Source organism: Adelges cooleyi, unplaced genomic scaffold (assembly GCF_023614345.1).
Source record: "Adelges cooleyi isolate 19-005CV unplaced genomic scaffold, UGA_ACOO_1.1 ACOO_flye_CR_arks_rails_tigmint_CR_PRNA_23, whole genome shotgun sequence".
Lineage (NCBI taxonomy): Eukaryota > Metazoa > Arthropoda > Insecta > Hemiptera > Adelgidae > Adelges > Adelges cooleyi.
This window is the reverse complement of record NW_026095893.1, coordinates 6,507,695-6,528,114: the sequence shown is the minus strand read 5'-3', so window position 1 is coordinate 6,528,114 and position 20,420 is coordinate 6,507,695. Positions and strand designations below refer to the sequence as shown.

At 31.0% G+C, this 20,420-nt stretch overlaps 1 protein-coding gene across 1 annotated transcript in view; it reads right to left on the bottom strand.

Annotated features, from left to right (window-relative positions):
- LOC126836232 (protein trachealess) overlaps positions 1–20,420 on the bottom strand; it is a 120,946-nt gene that overhangs the window by 83,090 nt on the left and 17,436 nt on the right. Inside the window, exons 2-3 of the mRNA XM_050569457.1 lie at positions 16,272–16,304; positions 2,338–2,382 (exon numbers count right to left, since the gene is read on the bottom strand). Of these exons, the coding sequence (XP_050425414.1) occupies positions 2,338–2,382; positions 16,272–16,304 (78 nt within the window). The remainder of the gene's footprint in view (positions 1–2,337; positions 2,383–16,271; positions 16,305–20,420) is intronic.

The following is a 20,420-nucleotide window of genomic DNA, read 5'->3' as shown; positions in this document are numbered from 1 at the left end:
AAACGATTATCGGCCAAGGAGCCCGGTATGTCCGTAGAAAGAAAAATAGGCAATACATAAACATATTATAATGTACAAACATGTGATCAAAATAGGCACGTTCGAAAATACATTCTCATCTTCAAATTTCAAACTAAATATTATAGTTCTCATCATCGTAAAATTAATTATTTTCATGACCATAATAAGGCGTGGACACGGGTATTATATTACCGACTTAAACTACCTGCGAGCCCAAGCTAGGGCTTGAAATTCCGTAAAGGGTAGCTTCAAATGCCTGCTAAGCCCTGTGTCACCGCTAGAACCAGTGTTGTTCAACTTTACATTATATTACCGTATGATTATAACTATTTAAGTAGATGGATCTGCCGAGTCGTACCGAAGAATATCGACTAATGAGTCCGTGAAAATGAACTGGAAAATCGTTGTGTTTTATAATCCATGTCCAATTTGTCGGTAAGAGAACCTAACACGTACAACGTACGCGACATGAAGTCAAGACGGGTCTAACGCCAACTGAGGCGTTTCCTCGATCAATGACTTTGAGAACATTTACAATTTTTGTCCTATTACAACTTACTTGTAAGAACTTGTGTTTTAATACTTGTTGAGATTATGTAACACTATTTTATATAATATAATAATTATTATGTAAAAACATAGACATTTTGTGTTTTCTATTTCGTTATGTCTTAAAATGTAATTTTTATCAATAAGTTGTAGTATGCCTACAGGTTTTGAGTGACTATGAAGTATAAACACTACTATACTTAATATATTTATTTTCGGATACGCAATATTACCTACGCGGTACTCAATGCAAATGTCTTGCTAACATTTCAATTCCCAACACTCGGTATAATTACAGTGCCGAGACGATAATGGATAATATTCCGTTATTGTATTCTTCAACCAAAGGGTCAAGGGCGACCAAGACCAAGTTTGTGCGGGTCATCACAATAACACTAATATGGTTGTTATAGTAATTACCACCAACAACGACAATAATCATAATTAATATTTGTATAAACAGGTATGGTGTGACATTTTTAAAATAATTAATTTCACCGAGCGGATCAACATTAGTATTATATAATACATTTTTTTTAAAATTCGAAGGGCAACGGAGTTATGGAAAGTCTTATACGTATTTCGAATAAGGCGAAACTCGAGTCCGTTGACCGCGCAAAGATTTATTTTTCGGAATTAATTATTATCATCGCTGCAGCAGTGATGGTATAGGCGTTTCCCAGGCTATTATAGTTTATGAAATCCACGGCCGCCGCGCAAATGACTCATCGGATTACCCTCTGCTCTCCAGCGATTTAGGTGTACTCACGGGTGTAAGCACAATTTGTATAACATACAAAAACCTTAAGAACATATTTATATATGAACATGAACGTGCGGACTGCGGCATTAAACGTGTGTCTCTTTTTTCTATATATATATATATATATATATACAGGGTGATTTTTTTTATCATGGGCAACTCAATATCTCATAGGGTTTAATAAGAAATATTATAGATTTCTTAAATATTTTTTTTCATATTGTTTTTATACAATGTGATCTCAATTTTTCACAACTTTATTGTTTTTACCACCCTTCAAACTTGGCTTTTTGAAGTTTCAAGTTTAGGGCAGGAGGAAAAGTGGAGTGTAGTACTATTTCTATCTTTGCGCATTTACCAACCGCACTTCCCCTCCCGTCCTAACTTTTAAACTCTTATAACTTTAAAAATAGTTGTCCAAAACTGGTTATCAACTAGTCAAAATATTTAGTACCTACATTATTCTCAATTAAAAAAGTTAATGAAATATGTTATACTTTACCATTTAAATTTGAAAAGTTGCTATCAAAAAAACTAAGTTGGGAGGGGGTAAAAACAAAAACAAATTGTGAAAAATTGAGATTACATGGTATAAAAACAACATGAAAAATTAAATTAAATTTCTTATTAAACCCTATGAGATATCGAGTGGCCCATGTTAAAAAAATCACACTGTATATAGTATATTTAAATGTACATAATAGGTATAAGTAGTATATTGTATTATTATTAAATGGCGGGCAATAAATTCTGACGATCAGGCGCCGTCGTTCTCGACGCCTTCCGATATAATAATTTCTTTATACCATACTTGGTCCCGACTAGTTTACAATCAGAAACATATTATAATATGTAATTAATACTGCATTTTACCGTTACCCGTGGTAAAAATGCATTGAATCGCTTACACAAACAACGGAATAATTTCTATAACACTTTCTCACGTACTAACGCTTTTGTATTTAGAGGCTTTAAGTATAAGAAATACACATAAACGGACTTACCTAGCATTAACCGATGGCGAATGTCCCTCTTCCATCGAAGGCTTCCTAAAAAAGGCGAACACATTATTAGATTTATTAAATTAATAATTACAGTTTTTAAACTAACTTATCAATAGCAGATAAAGTCAGAAGTAAAGATTTTTGAGAAAAACCACGAACAGGCACATGCTGTTGAGGTTCAGTGCCGCACAGCATATTTAAAACTAATGGTAATAAATATGAAATAAAAAACCATAGAATTTTACCCCTTTCCTCTATCTCACCTATCGAGCGAAGTGTAATAGTTATTAGCATTTAATAAACTATATATGTTTTGAGTCTGAAAAAATACTACACATTAGAACTTAACTGAATAATAAGAAAGGAGCATTAAAAAATGTATAATTAAAATTGTAATAATAGTGTTACTTAATACAATTATTAAATGTGTAAAATCAATCCTGAGAAAATGGTATATATCGTAATAATAGTAATTTACAGATTTTTCAAAAAAAGTCATGTACTCATTCACTATACTGTACATTGATCTACAATGTTTAATAAATATATTATACATATATCATGATTTTAGAGGCGGTTTTATTATGGTGAAATGTCCTCGGGCTAATATTATATATGTTATATAAAACCGAATTTGTGATTAAATACTATACTGAGCATAATTTATACATCTTTCTTGACTAGTTTCCAGTAGCCGTTTGTATAGCCTGAGGGATCAGTCTACATCCTTATTATGTTTTATTATTTCAATGCGAAGTATACAGAATATATAATTATTCGACGGTGGGAATATCACTAAGTTGTTACTTATTACTTACAATTAAACACGATGTAAAAGCGATAATATGCATAAACAAAATTGAAAACTATACTTTTGTTATACTGTAAATTGTGATAGATTCGGTAAAATAATAATAAATGTATTTATTAGATTTATCATTTAAATAATGTAAATGGATACAATGCATTCTAAAAACTTGCGAACTTAAGTGGTTTTAGCTAGTTATATTTCAAATAAATTCATTTTTATATTTAATGTTCGAAAAATAATATTTAATATTCAAGTTGAAAATATTATTTTAAAAGATAATGTTAAGAAATAACTTTTAAAAGTCAAATGTGAGTAATTATTTATGTATTATATTTATCTATGATTAATACGCTCTGATAAATAATTTTTGACAATTAGCAATGTAAACTATAGACTAGGGGTGAGGTAGACTGTACTATTGCTTAGGTATATTCACAAGCACCACTTACCCGCACTTCCTTTCACGCCTAAACTTTAAATGATAATACTTCATAAAGTATGTATTTGTAACTGGTTATCGACCTGTCATTGTTTTCATTACATCATTCTGCTTTTTTTTTATTTTTTATTAAAAATATATTTTCTTTATTTACAATCTATACAAAATATGTATAATCAGCAAGTCTGATGACAACGATACAATGACATAATGTGTGAATAGGAAGGCTCTCAGCAGTGCCACCTGACCAGAAAAATTCTGCTTTGTAAAATATTTATATTTATCACCCATCAATTTTATACTTAAAGAATACAAATTTTATTTAAAAAAATGTTTAGCCTGCATAATTATTTCATTGAAAAAAAAATAACATAAGTGTAACATAAAATTATGTTCAACTATTGTTCAAAATCATGATAACCTTGTATAATATATTATAACCTATTAAGTGTGCCACAGTGACAGGTATGAGCATTTACATCTGCTTCCTTGACAATCTTTTTTTTTTTTTCACCGCCTGAGGTAGTATTTAAAGCTTATCTTATTGTTTCGTGGGAAATATGCCTTCATGCGGTTTATTAAACATAAATATAACATATATATTATGATATATTCGTCTATTTGAGTAGTAGCAATGAGTTAGTTACGGGTAAATAAATAAATCGATTATTCGGTTAAAATGGTTTTTTTCTTATAATTAAGGAGTAATGATCCTCTCTGTTAAACTCGATCACGCTTGGACAATACTAATTTAGATTTCTATGCTTCTTTGAGATACTTCACTGAATTAAATCTATGAGTACATCGAATGAAAATGGTGATGTATTTCCCAAGATTATTATCAATATCTATTATTACAACAAAATATTAGTTGGTTTAAAAATATAATTTTTTAATTAACCTAATGGATTATTATAACTGCAATTTTACATCTACTCATTGTAGGTTTAGTATGTTTAGTTACAATTGTTTAAGGAAATATATATGAATGATTGCTTTATTTGTTTAAAAATAGAAATGTATTAATTTAATAATAACTATAGTTTATTATGCTAGCAAATAAAAATTATAATTTTTAGTAAAAAACTTTAATAATATTTTAAATAAATTTTACAAAATAATTTTGATAAAAGTGTAATGTTTAATTTTATAATCACAAGAATGTGCAATGCCTCTTATTTCTTATTATTTTATTGTTATAAATGTATACATCTATTCATGTTAATTATGAATTTTACAAATTTTATTTACTTCAGCTTGTTTAGTAAAATTTGTATTAATAAAACTATTTTCTTACATTTTTATTTAAGTAATTAAGTTTTCTTGCATATAGGTACAATGTACATACATTTATTATTTTTCATCAAAAATGACCTAACAGCATAAATAACTTGATATAAGATAAAAATATTTAAACGCTATATTTGATTTAGTTAAATTAATTACTATTTTGAAACTCTTAAAAAGACAATACAGTTCTTGAATATTTATATTCTACATTATACGATTATTGATAAAATATAATAAATTAAGGGGAATTTGGTAAAAACTGGTCAGTTCTGCTAACCGAGGCTGCTTCTTGCGAAAGACAGGCATTGGAAATAATGAATATCGCATACCAATTATAATTACTCGTATGTATTTACCATACGGTATTATTCAAGAATTACCGTGAAAATAATGTAAATAATTAGAATACCAACAACGTGTAATATGGTGTACAGGCACTAGGCACGCCTTGGCCGTGTAATGGACGGAAGCGAAACGGATCACGTTTTCTAAAATTAAAAGGAGACAAGTGGGTCTTGAGTTTTTGGGTAGATACCGTAATTATAATATATGCCTAAAGGGGAGTGCGTTTTTGTAAATCGGCGGCTCCATAACAGATAGTCAGTTACTTGTAAAAAGTGCATAATGTGCTATATTATACACACACCGTGCGCGCGTGTCGTAGTAATTAATAACCGGACATTTGTTCTTTTTTGTGTTAATCTGTATACTAGGACCTGCGCTTAAGTACTCTGCGGTTACTTTCTAAAAAGAAAAAAAAACGATGAAGATCACATTACTAATGGACAATAATTAACCAAAGCGGCGGCGGTCACGGTACATGTTTTTCTGTTGTGTATCGGCAGCGGTGATGAGGACACGCGATCGCTCCAAACCAAATATTACACTTTCGTAAACATCCATTATTGACACGAGGATCATTTTTTAAGTTCTCAAACATTTTTCGTTTTTTTTTTTTCAAACGTTCGGCCCATCAGTAATACCTATAAAGTAAACCGCGTTGCCTTACTATAACAGCATGAAATATTGTTAAACTAATTGCTCCAGACCTTCAACCAACAATATTATAATATACAGACATACACGAAGTGCTCGGAAATTCATCTTTTCAAAGCGCACGGCCATAAAACGAGAACCGCATCCCATCGTTGAAAATGGTGAAATGTGTACATACTTACACAAGCGATACTACATTTGATACTATTATTATACAATCGATTGAGTTGCACGCAGTGATTAAAAGTACAACAAAATAAATAATCATTATGTTGTTAATATTTTATGGATATACAGTTTTTTGAAAAATAAAATGATAACGGACCACGTCTAACATTAAGTACAGTCAACCGTACTTACTTAAGTATTTTTTAGTTTAATTTAATTTACAACACTGGAGAACACGATAAGTATCATCCACCAATCTAGCCTAGGCTTAATAAATTTAAAAACCTAATGAGTTTCTAAGGAGGTTCACTATATTTGAAAAATATAATATGATGTACAGTCGTTGCCAGATAAGTTGGCACAGCGGCGACGGCCTTAATCAGCAAGTGTATCCCAAACTAGTCTTTTTCCTCGACCGTCCGTCGGCTAAGACGAGCATAGTTCGGCCGCGACGGTTCTTTATTATTATTATTATTACTATTATTATTATACATTTTATGACAACATTTTTTAACGTTGACAAATAGCAAAAATGGGCAATGTGCATTGATACTTTTGATTCGTGTACATATCGAAATCTTTTTTTATTATTATACATTACATACTATTTATAGGGACCAGAATCCAGTTGATATTATTTAATTAATTTATTAATTTCAAATAAAATGATTACAAATAATAAAACAATTGAAGGTTTCCAAGAAAATGTATTGGAAAGTTATGACAAATTCAATGTCATACGTTGTATAATAAATATTATATCAATTAATACTTGAAGAAAACGTACCAACATTTGTATAGTAGGTACAACCTAGACGCTCGATGCACTTTTTGTACCAAAGTATTATCGATACACGGTAATCGATGGACGTTGATACGTGCTCACATTTGACGTTGCACTGTGGTGTTGTTTAAGTCAACCACCGGTCTGCGTTCAGTGTGTACATTACTATCGCGTTTATGCGCGTCGTTATTGTTTTACCACACACATTGTATTAGGTATTACGGTGTTATTGTACATATAAATATATATATATTTATATATATATATATATATAGCTAATAGCCGAGTAATAATATTATAAGGAGTAGCTGCAGGTCAACGGTGTTGTACGGTGTCGGCCGCCGCCGACAATATCATCGGTTGACCCAGAACACACAATGCTCACAACAAGAAAGACTGAGCACGTGCCCAGGCTCATTTGTGCGCTAAGTCACGTATCTGCTGGCAGCTGCCATGTCGCCATACGTGTGTGCTCCGTCCAAACTTCGTCCAGAGACCGTTTCGTACAAAACTGAAAACTTTTCACGGGCCATATTTGAGCCGAGTTTTACTTGTATCCCGTTTACGCAGCCTTTAAACAAACACCCGTCATTTCCGCATTTGGCTTCAAATTGTCATTACGTATCTAGTAATGTCACAGTGTAGTTATTCGTACTGCAATTCTAGATAAAATACTAAGACCCGTCATCGCGGCCATTACCTATTGGTGTGAAGCAGCGTGTTATGTGATGTCAGATAGGCATTTTGTGACAATAATTTATTCCGAGGTCAGCTCTGAATTTAACAAAATAGAATCAAGGCAATATAATTTTTTTTTTCAACATCAATATATGGTTCAATACAACAAAATTTATCATTTAGGAATATTAAAAAAAAAAATCAATTCAGCAGAGGTGGGTATTTTAGAGAAAAAAAATTTAGCAGTGAAACGGATTAACAACAATAATTGTAAAACCAATTTTACGACTCTTAAAATATACTTACAAAACCTTGAAAGTAACATGAATCATTATTTTTCAAAAAATTTAGAAGCGATTTACCAAAAAAAAAAAAACCTGCTACATAAAATCATAGGCTTGGTTAGGATTTAGCTAGAAAAAATCTGTAAACTTTTAAGTTTTAGTTATTGTTAAAAAACAACCTTTATACGTACAGTATTACTTCGAAAGAGACCATTTAAATTAGCTGGAAATAATCATTTTTTAACTATACATACTCACACTAATAACTTAACGCAGTAATTCTACCACGACGTCATATTAATTTAAGGTAAATTGTCTTTTGATTTACAATATACTTACTGCGCCTGTACATAATATTATATGTATGTTTCCTCATTAGTAATTAGTTATTACTAATTAGGAGTTACGTAACGTGGCGTTGAATCTTCAATATAGTTTCATTAGGTAATAACCAAATGGCTATTATGTCAGAATCAAATTTTGGAAACCATTTGTGTGATTAATGATAAATGATAAATGGGTTTAAACACCTCAGTTTGATTAATAAACGTAAATTATTTGAAAGCTTTAAATAACATCTAAATTACCTGTACATAATTGTAGAGATATGTAATGAAATCATCACACGGAACTACAAACAATATTTACTATACAATTTTATATTTTTGAAATTTGTTTTGTTTTCAGTAAAAATACTAAAGATATTAGACTAAAAATGAGTCTGCTGTATATAGGCATTAAACAATTATTAATGTAACCATTTTTTTATTACCAAAAATATCAGCACTATAAATGCAGAAAAATAATATCACAACGATGGTCAGAACAGGTATTGTATAAACCATAATATATTATACATAATTTCAGTAAGTAACTGAATATGTCGTTAAACAATGATATTATTTATAATATAATATGTTTTTATTTCAATGTTTAGCAATCAATCGTATTTCTCGATAATGATACAACTCTAAAATGTAAAATTACAAATGTAAATGTAAATTTTAATTTAATACTTAACACAAGTGCCTTGAACCTCACGTGTTAGCAGTACCTACCTACAACAGTAAACACAGTCAGGGGTTAACTATAATGATTTTTTAAGCAATAATTAACAAGTTTGTTTATATATTCATTTGTAATAAACGCAGTGTTGTTTTAAATGACGTTTATATGATTTTTCAGATCAGCAATTACACTAGCCAAGTAATATAATCGTGTATAAATGCTACAGGATTGTAAAAGTCTCCTGATTGTTGTCTCATCATCATCATTGACATCAAATAAAAACCGTGTTTAACATTATCATTTAACATAATATGTTTTTATCTTGTTTGTACATTGACCATGTCCACGCTGGTTAACCAACACGTACTATGTAATGATGTGTTAATTAATTGTTTACTCGTAAAGACGTGTGTATACCGTCAGTCAAAACGAATTAAATATTTTAAAAGTATACATAAAATCAGTATTATTTAAATACTATCCATAGATCATCAAACGGAAATGCGTATACACGATAATCGCAATTGTTTTCTCATATCCGACGTTTTCTATTTTTCTGCCGGTATTATTATCATTTACTATACTGTATATTATAGCGACAACATATAAACACACAGACACAGATCACAGGATACGACAATTATTTCATTCCGTAAAAGGCTTCATCGGGTTGACGTTCTTGTCCCCCTCGCACTCCATTGCCCACCATCGCCCATATCGATGGTTCGTGTACACAGTAGCTGGTCGTCGCTGTTTTATTCAATTTTTTTTTTATTCATTCTTATTTATACTGTTGCTCTCCCCTTGCCCTTACACATAATTCTACTTTACTCTCTCTCTCTTTCTCTACCTTGTTTTAATTCGGTCGATTGTATTCCAATGCCGCCCTCAGACGCGACGTCATGTCCACGTTTGGTTTCTGAGGGTCTCTTATTGTTTTTTTTTTTTTTTTAATACATTTATATATTTTCTTGACTCTATGGCCATTACTCTTTCGTTGTCAAATCGACACTAACCTATCATCCGTCGACGGCAAGTATTTCCACTTCGTTAGCACCGCAACACCGTCGTTGCTATTAAGCGGACCCGCGGTGCTGTTCACGCGACAGAAAAAATATATATAATACATAAATATTTTTTTCCTATATCATCTAAATTGGGTTTTTTTAGCTTCGTCGAGGAGTTGAGAAAATATTTGTTTACAATTATGTGTTTTTTTACATCTAAACCCACGATATCTATTAAAATGCTGAACTGATTTTTGTTTATATAACATATCTATAGACCTGTAAATCACCAGTTATCATTACCTAAAAAATATTTTATTGGCCAAACATTTTAAAAGTTCATTATTTCCCCCAACAGAGTCGAGAAAACACTCAAAAATCGTATATATTGTTTAAATTAACTAAATCTTTTGTTATAACTTATGTTTACAAGTTTTCCAAAATCTATAGTAGATACAATTTGTTTTAAACTTTATTAATTTAATACTTCGACCATATTTACCCTTTCACTACCACTGTCCATTGCAATGAACATGACTTTATTTTCTCTTTTGTGATTTACTGTGTACACAAACTAATTAAAGATATGAACACGGAAAATGTTTTTTTTCAAAAAAATTAATTCGGTAATAAAAGGGTTAAATTTCTAAGTTGATGTCTTTGAATGAATCAACAGTCAACCGGTATCTGTAAAATACTTATATTATATTGTTGATTACGATGTATAGGTAACAACGGCAAGAAATAATCATAGACAGTCAATCCTAATAATAGGTGTATAATTTTAAACACAATTTTGCCTTATCATTTTTTTATTGTTATTTATATTTTTTTCATTCATACAAGATGGTTGAATTAATGTAAGACATAAAAATAAGAATAATAGTAATTTTGTAGTTTTGGTTTCTTTATTTCTTTAAATTATTTAGAATATTGTTTATTATATTTCCAAGTCAACCAGTTAATGTGTTCAATATATTATTCTGAATAAAATAAATTAATAGAATTTTTTTTTTATTATTATTACCCTCGGCAGTAAAGACCATTGGGTTACATTAGACTATATTAACATAAAATACAACACATTTGATTATACATTAATTGAACATTAGAGTGTGAAACATTGAGTAAAAACTAGTTAATTTTTAAAAACAATTACTTAATTCAGAATTAATAAGTTTGTTGATTGCTTCGGATAGAGGTCCGGGAGTTTCCGACAGATCCTCCGATATTCCGTTATTAGTTCGTTAGGTCTGGTATTTTAATGTACACTCTGTGAGTATGTGTTTCACAGTTAGCCGAACTCCACATACTTCACAGTGAGGAGGTTCGGTATTTGACATCAAGAAACCACGCGTCAAACTGGTGTGTCCAATTTTCGTTCTGGTAATGAGGAATTGGTTTTTTCGGGTTAAGTCGGTAGGCTGGATATTATACAAGAAGAATTAATAGGATACATGCTTGTTAATAATTATTTTTGAATAAAAATTAAGAAAATCTGTAATGCCACTTTTTTACTGGGGAAAACTAAAAAAATTTAATTACACGATTTATTATCTAAAAAATAACTTATATTTATACGAAATGGATAGTTTTTAACAGTTTTGCATTGGAAGGGTTTATTTAAAAGTGATTAAATCACTTTTGGATATTAAAATTCCTAAACACTTGTGTCCTCTCCGTCTAAACTATGTCTCGACCCTACTTTATATAGATGTAGTTACTAATTTAAATAAGTGTTAATATAAATCGTAATTAACTTAATCAATCACATTATTTTGCCTATAATCGAATTTAAAAAATCCAATAGGATATAACAATAATTATTAGATAAACAATTTTAATAAAATCCGTGGAAATAAATTTACATTCTTCAAACCGTGTGCAACACTATACTATAAAATATGTATTATTATAATATAAGTACAAATATAACGGTAAAACGAATGGTTAATCTTGCATTACATAATATTCTAACGACCTCATCATAAATAGACATACACATCAGTTTCAGTGTAGGTACATGTACATGTATAATATTGGCTATGTCTGTTTTACAGCAAAACAAAATGAATGTCTCGGTTATTGAAATCTGCCGTTGAACTTTATTTATTTTATTTCAAACCAGAATATAATGTGATATAATATTGTAAATAATTTTATTAATAATACAAAACACATAATATTATGTACATTTACGACGTCTCGAGAAAACCAATGCCCGTTCAGCCAAATGTTAAAACACCATATATACTTATTTCGTGTACATGTGTGCAACAATAGAATAGTATAATAATGACTACCGTATAAATCATTAGTCTCCCAGTGAAGCGATGCACCGCATAGGTTTCTCTCAATGAAAACGACATTATCTTTTAAATATAATGTTTATTTAAGACTGTCAAAACATAAATATTGCCGACGATTGACGGCGAACAATAGCCGGCAATAGCACCCGTGTGCCCGATTGTTTATACAGAGGGATATGTATTTGTGTGTGAGCTGCTGTAGGTAGTATACGCATGATTTTAAAAGTATTATTTATTGAACGTTAACGGCATAGCTGTATACAAGAGAGGTATGTATGTACATGATGGGAGTCGTTGCACCAAGGGATACCAACGAACCTGGGAAATCGCAGTATTTGTGAGAGTAAAAAAAAACAGCACATAGACCACTAGCAAAACAATGAATATTATTTTAAGTACACTATATGACTCACACATCTACTGGTGACAAGCACTATACAGTATGCGATATTCTTATATGTATGTACATGGACTATATATTATATTGTAATAATAGCACATTTGTGTTTGCGGATAAAAAAATATCTTGTCACACTTTTCACCTCACCTTATTAATATGATTTGTGAATTGCTTAAAACCCCGTTTAGTTAAATATTGAAATAAAAATAGTGTTTTCTACAACAATTTGTTTAACAAAACTAAACAATAACCATTAGTAACTTCTTTTTAAAAACAAACACGATTAATCAGTTTACCCGAAATTAGTAAAGTGAAATGAATACCTGATTTATTTATAATTCTTGTTTATTTATGCCACAATTATATTGATAGTGTCTGAAAAATAATATCGCGTAAATACTAAAAGTACTTAAAATAAAGTAAGCTGATTAAATCGATCATGGTGGGTAAAAAATAATTTTGAACATGAGAAAACAGAAAGGTGTTTTACAACAACGATAATGTTCTCAAAATAAAATAAAAAATCACCTGGTTAATAGTTGTTCGCTTATTTCGCAAAAGTGTAAAAAATTATGTATGAAATAACAATTAAACGTGAGAGGGGAGAAATTAACTATTTATCACTGACGATATAGATCGGGATCCTTGTAGATACATAGGTATATATCAGTACATGTAGTTTTTTATACAAAGTAAACCGTCCAATTTTTCATTCGGTTACACACGATTATCATCGGTACACAAAGAATTAGCCGCAGGGGAGTAGCATGACAAAATGGAATGATTTTCGAAAAATAATCGTACTTAAGCGTGACGAAATGTCGATGTCTTATGACATGCGCTCACGGATGGCTTAATCATTTGTCATATAGATACTACATTGTATCTCACAACGCCATTGAATTTGTCGCTTCCAACCGACAACGATTAATATCATTATTATTATAACTATATGGAACATCATTTTCGATATCGTTTAGTATACTCACGTCATGTATGGCAATTTTTGTTCGGTCATAACGAATGGTTAGTCGATACCAGATGTCTACATTATAAGAAGGTAATTGGTTTTTTTTTTAACGATTCCCACCTAACCATAATTTAGATTTTAAATATAAAAACTACTTAGAACACATAATTGGACTTCCAACAAGAATATATCCAGGCAAGCTTGGATGTACAACCCCTATGAATTTTTTAGTATATCAAACATATTAGTTCAAGTCTCCTTTAATTAAAATACAGCGGGTAATGTTCAAATAATTTTCAACTAATTCAATAATAAATGATAAGTTATTTAAGGAACTAAAAAATTAAGTTTATGATTAAGTTAACTAAGTACAATAAAAATCATAACTTGTTATTAGTCTTGTTAAATCATTTAAATTAATTTCTCCCATAAAATGCCTTATGTTCTTTATTGGACTACATATGCGCTAAACCAATACATACAACCTCGATTATTGCCTCGCATAAAAAATTATCTTCTATGATTTAGTTTTAGCATCTAGTTTCTACGAAATGTAGGTCGTCTAGTAAGAGTAAAATTTGGAAACAGAAAATCTTTAATGGTCATTTTTTTGAAATTATTAAATGCGAGATTGGTCATTTTAGACTCAATGGTATAATTGTTCTAAAGTATACTGTATAATAGATATATAGACATACGAGTACAAATCAACCACGTAGTTGAACTGGAATAAACTACATTTTATTTGATATATAGAGTAACAAACCAGTAATTAATTTTATACTATTTTAGGCCACTCTGCAGATGTATCGAGTAGAAGAGTCAAAGTGTAATTATTATACGGTTATTTAATAAACAAATCATACGTAAACATTTATATTTTAAAATTGTTATGAGATAATATACCTGCTGTAATAATACTATTATAAGCGCGGGTCCTCGTTTAAACTATACAGACAGTTGTGCAACACGTGGAAAATATTGATAAGCGCACTAATATATTATAATATATCATAATAGACTACGTACTATGTAAATAGGAGTAATTAGTTATTTACATAATAATGTTGCACGGTGCAACATAATATGGTCAATGGGCGCAAATTAGCATCTTGACAATGCGTCACGGAGTAACTATTATTTGGCGTGTTTAATTTCGAAACGGCCGTATAAGAGGAAACATAAGGCCGGATAATATTATGTATAAGTAGCCAAATAGGATGCCCGCACCGTTTTGTCCGGCGGTCACGACCCACAGCAGATTACCGGAGGAACGCGATGATAATCTTCATCGGATATATTATAGGTATTTATTATTAGTACACACAGTACAAAATATTATACAGTCTGTGCTCACTGTTTAGACATTGTGTATCTCAGAACACAAAACGACGGAATCGGGGCGGTCCGTTGAATTTTGTTTTTCATGGAAAATCGCTTTTAAACGCACCGGTCATTACAGGTGTTTGTTTTCTATTAATTTCATTATTATTATACGTGACCGGTGTTCCAAATTACAATATATTATTATTATTATTATCTATTATGATTATTAGGTCCGCCACTGCCGACGTCTTCGACATAATTATCCGACCGCCCGAACCAGAACCACACAGGAAGCACTAGGTGTTCAATTTTTTTATTCGATTTTTTTTTTTAATAAATCTGAACATGTAATCAGACATTATAAACATAACACATAGACAAACGTATATAAAATAAAATAACGTACAATATATTTCTATTATAGATATACGTCTTATGGTTACAACGGAGTTATAGACTGTTCACTGTAAGATTAACAGAATAATAATATAATAAATAATAATATATAATTGTATATAATACTAAAGAAGTTCCCAACATAATATTATGTGTATACCTATATGCATTTACATCACATAGTACAGAAACCTCTTGGCGCATCAGCGAGGTGTAATAAATTAAACTTATAATTGCCTGCAATGTGATCCTAAAATGCATAAATTCACTTCTCATTGCCGTAACGACATTTGAGATTTCTTGTAGGCACATTATAGAATAGTATCTCTCAAAAAAAAAAAAAAAACCCTAACAAAAAAAGTGGTTTCACACTCTAGGACGTCGCTGTCACCATAAATTTTCAAACACATTTTCACCTAAGCAAACCTATATAGTCATCTTACCCTTAAACAAAAAGTATATAATTTACTGTAATGGGGTGCTAACACCGAAGACAGTTGTGGAAAAATTATTCGTTATATTTGTACAAAAAAATTCCTATTTTTATAGATACCTATTACCAACATATTATTTACAACATATATTGATTTAAAACGCATTGGTCTAGTACACTACATGTACACTGTTTTAATTTTGCAGTTAATAATAGTTTAATAATAGCAATATAATAATAGTTTTGTATATTATTAGGTTTCTAAACAAATATTTAATGTAACGACGTTATAGTCAAATATCTTATAGTGCATAGACGATATTGCACTTTAACTACTAGTCTGTTAATAATAAATAAGATAATATAATATTTAGTGTTTCTACACTGGCTTTAGTGCCTTTAGAGTGGTTTCGAAATTAAATTCCTACCATTGCAGTGCGAATGAATACCAAATATTTCCATAATGTTAGGTTAGGTTTTGAGAGACGCGGGGAAAAAAATCACGAAATTCCACATTATCATGATTATGTTGAACGGGAGTTTTTATTAAAAAAAGGTTCTATTGTGTTCCCAGTTTGTGTTTTCTTCAATAAAAATTCTATTTAAATAAAAAATAATAATAATAACAGGCATACCTTTCTGGCCAACAAAGTGACTCCTCTCTGTACCTAAAAAAAAAAAAAATTACAAATTTACAATTTTTTTTCGTTGAAAATCTAAAATAGTTTGTTAGTTAGGTAAGTTTTGAGAACATGCTTTTTAATGAAAGCTGTGTATATACTAGGTAGTATAAAACTTCATAATACTAAGATAGTAATTAATACAGCTTATTTCATTTTAAAATATTTTATAGAATGTGGGTGGAACGTAATTGATCTCAGTACATACAGGATAATTTAAGACGCAGTAATAAAACAAAATTACAATAGTATTTTTTTTTAAATCTAGTTGTAAAATGAAAAGACCCACGTTTCATATTATACCTTTGTACCAAGGATATGGAATTAAAATAATCACATAACTATGTGCAGCTGCAGATGAAAAAAAATGTTCACAATCACAGTTCATGATCACAGTGCCTCTTGGTTAGGTTGTATGCAATACACTAAAAACTTATAAGCCATAGTTCAGCAGTATGCTGCTATTTATTAAACATTAACATTTTACACTCATTAATCATTAAATATAATGTTTTTAAGCTTTTGAAAAATGAATCGAACCAATCGACTAATTTATTTCACCATAGTATTAAATATAGGTCAAATTATTGTTATTATTTTATCTATTTATAGATTTAGACAAGTTGTAATGAAGTCATTGGTCAACTACCTTGGAAAATATGCTTTAAGGGGTCAATCATCTCGGAGTTGAATAGTTTATTTTAAATATATATTATATATTTATTTGTTTTTTAATTATTTGTTGACTAGTTTTGGATACACCTAAAAAGGGAAAAAAGTATAGCTCTATTAAAGTGTAAAATAATTCCATAAGGGACACTAGGGCCTAGAGGAAGCGTCGGGATTTTATTGCTCAAAGCTAGAAAAGGTTAGAATTTTGTTTTGGATTTTTTTTTTTAGTTGCATAAAGTATAACTTATTATTCGATTGCGATATTTAAGGAAATCATATACCTTATGTTCCTTAGCTATATATACTCTACTTGTATTCAGCGGTTTTCGGTGTTTATTTTCAACTAACAGCAGAATATAAATTTAAAAGCAAAGCACACGCGACTTATGTTTAAGACCCTCAAAATTATAACTGCAGTCGGCTGTGCTACGTTATCGAACTTATTATAATATATATATATATATATATTATTATAGATACGGCACTGTTCGTATAAGGCAATATCGAATATTATGCGCGTTTCTCACATATGGCCCGTCGACAATATTGTATTATACTGCCTTTCCGTCAGTGAAATATATAAATAGGAGTAATAATATGTTTTTATACACATGTATAATATTGATTATATAGAAAACTTTAAGCTGTTTGAAATATTGCAAACGCCCCAGGCGGGGGTGTATGGTAATTCGTTTGTTTTTTTTGGCTTTGGGATATACGCGCACGTATAATATATTTTTGTAATAATATAAAAAAATCGCAGGTACTTTCAAACACTTGCCACCGACGACGACTACGACGGTGGCGGCGACGTAAACACATGTCGCACACAGTGTATACACGAGACAACACAGATACAATATAGATATGCGTATATATATATATATAATATATCCATGTGTTTATGGGCGTGGGGGTGGCGTTATCGACATTACACAACCCCGAAGTACGTATACTTGATATCACATATTATTATTATGTACTGTACAACAATAATATATTCTCGTTTCTCGCGTGAGTCTTAGGTGTGCATATGTGTGTTTGTGTTAGTAGTAGTACATATATAATGACACCGAAAATGTCTCGCAGGTATGCACCGAACGATTTATTTTTATTGCCGTTCACCGATGACAATCTTCACACGTGGGGTTCGGTTTCACGGTAACTCACGATAGAGCTGACGGTAAGCGCGCGGTGAATCGATTCTAATCTCTCGTTGGAGACGACTCAATCATAACGCGGCCCCGGCTTGGTGGATTCCGTTGGAAAGAAACGCAGCCCGTAAAACCACGAGGCGCAAAAACGATTAAAATAATATACATATATTGTTGTATATTATTGACAAGTACGTGTATCGTAATTCTATGGCAATCTATGAAGAGTTTCGTCCGGTTGAACTTCCCCAGCCCCACCACTGCCTCTAGCGCTACACTCGTGATGTCCTGATCTACTTTAACTGTGCATTTCCTAATGTAATAATAATAATTATTATTGTATTTGGTTTCACATGGCTTATGTTGTCGTTTCCCCGGCGGTCACTGGTCGTCCAATAGGGAAACGACGCGGTAAAGTCGGGCGAAACTTTTGAAAACTAATTGTTATGAGACGACATGTGTGTGTTATGGTTAACCTTAACGATTGTTTTAATCGTTGTTTGAGTGTGAGAGGGTTATGTTAAACGTCCCCAAGCCTTCAGCTCTGTCCCGTACATGTGCGCCACACGATTCGAGTGGAGCAAAAATATTTAATATCGTTAAATCGGATACGGAGAGCCCGGGGATTATTCAACAGCATCCAATTGATGAGATGGTATTTTTATATTTTCTATCATAAAAACTCTCTAAAACCGATTATATTTGTAGTTAAATTTTACAGAACTGTTCCCCGGCATTGACATGTTTTTAATTTTTTACCATTTTTTTTTCGTGGGATACCGTATAATTTTAAGTAGCTGATTTCGTTGTTAAGCTAAAAGTACTTATTTTTACGTTTCGCTCCATCAAAACAATTACCTGAGGGACCGCGACGTAGACTGAACTTGCAGAAAACGCTAATAGCGAACGAAGCGGTATATACACCGCCTTTCCAATGTTATACAAAAACGCTTTACTGATAGAGTGTACATAAAATCGGAACCGTCGGAGTTTACAGCCAATTCCTTAGAGACTCTTCGGCGGATGTAAAAAAAAAAGAAAATATATAACCCCTATAGCCATTTTTTTCGGCTTTAAAAATTAATCCCATTAAAGCGAAGACTCCGTTCTTGTACCTCGGGAAAGTGTCTGTATATATAGTAGTATAGTTTCTTCTCGTTGCCCGCGGTGTCTATAATATATTCATGCGGTTTTCTCTTTCATAAGCACCTCCAATATTTTGGCAACACTCCGCCGCGCCTTTGCGAAAAGTGATTTGCATTACAGAAGAAAAACAATCTCGGAGTAAATCCGACGGTGGCGACAGCGGGCGTGAGGAGAACAGTTCACTTCACTGTAAAATGAGTACACGCGCGACTCATGAGACTTAAAGCAAAATGCAATTTTGGTATGCCAAGTTTACACGTTTCGAATTTTCGTTGATGACGACCGCGAAAAAAATGTTCTAGAGACCAGAATAAAAATCGTCTTTGGGTTTATCATTAAAAAAATATGATTATTGAAGAAAAACTTGAAAAAAACGCAAAAAAGGTATGTTTTTCAATGATTATGAGACAAAATGGATTTTACCGTTATGTATTAGACGAAATATTTTGTTTAAAACGGAGTCTTTTCTAAAGCTAAAAGGAGTAGGTATATTAAACTGGGAAGGATCAATGTCCATCTACATTTTACATACCTAGCTCATAGGGTATATACATTGATTGATAATACTAAAAATATTAAAACAATTTATATTGTTAATGATTTAAGCTGTTTTAAACGAAGGAATTATCAAAAAAATTATCAAACATACAGAGTAATTGGCATATAAGATAAAACCCTGGGAAAAAAAGATTCAGCTGCCAATTAAATCTTTATTTTTATTTATTATTTATACTTGTATTTTTTACAGAACAAACCCAAATAGAGCGGGTAATAGTAGAGTTATTTAAGAAATTTAGAGTCGAGTTAGTGATGTTTTTATATCCCTAGCTCATCTACACATTTCCTGAACATAGGAGATGTGTGCATAGGAGCGAATGTCGTGAAGCGGTACTTTAAAGTTGATGAGGGATAGGAGGGTAGAATAATTGAAATAGCAAATCAGTATTGTCGATATTTTAACCAACAAGATCATGAATAAACATCATATTACAATGTCTAATCGCACAAGAATCTAAACCAAGTGAGTCTGCAATTAAATTATACGAATTCCTGGACATTGGGGATTCATTTAATGGGCTACAAGATGTTTAAAATGTATACTGAACATTCTTTAATTTTTACCAATATCAGT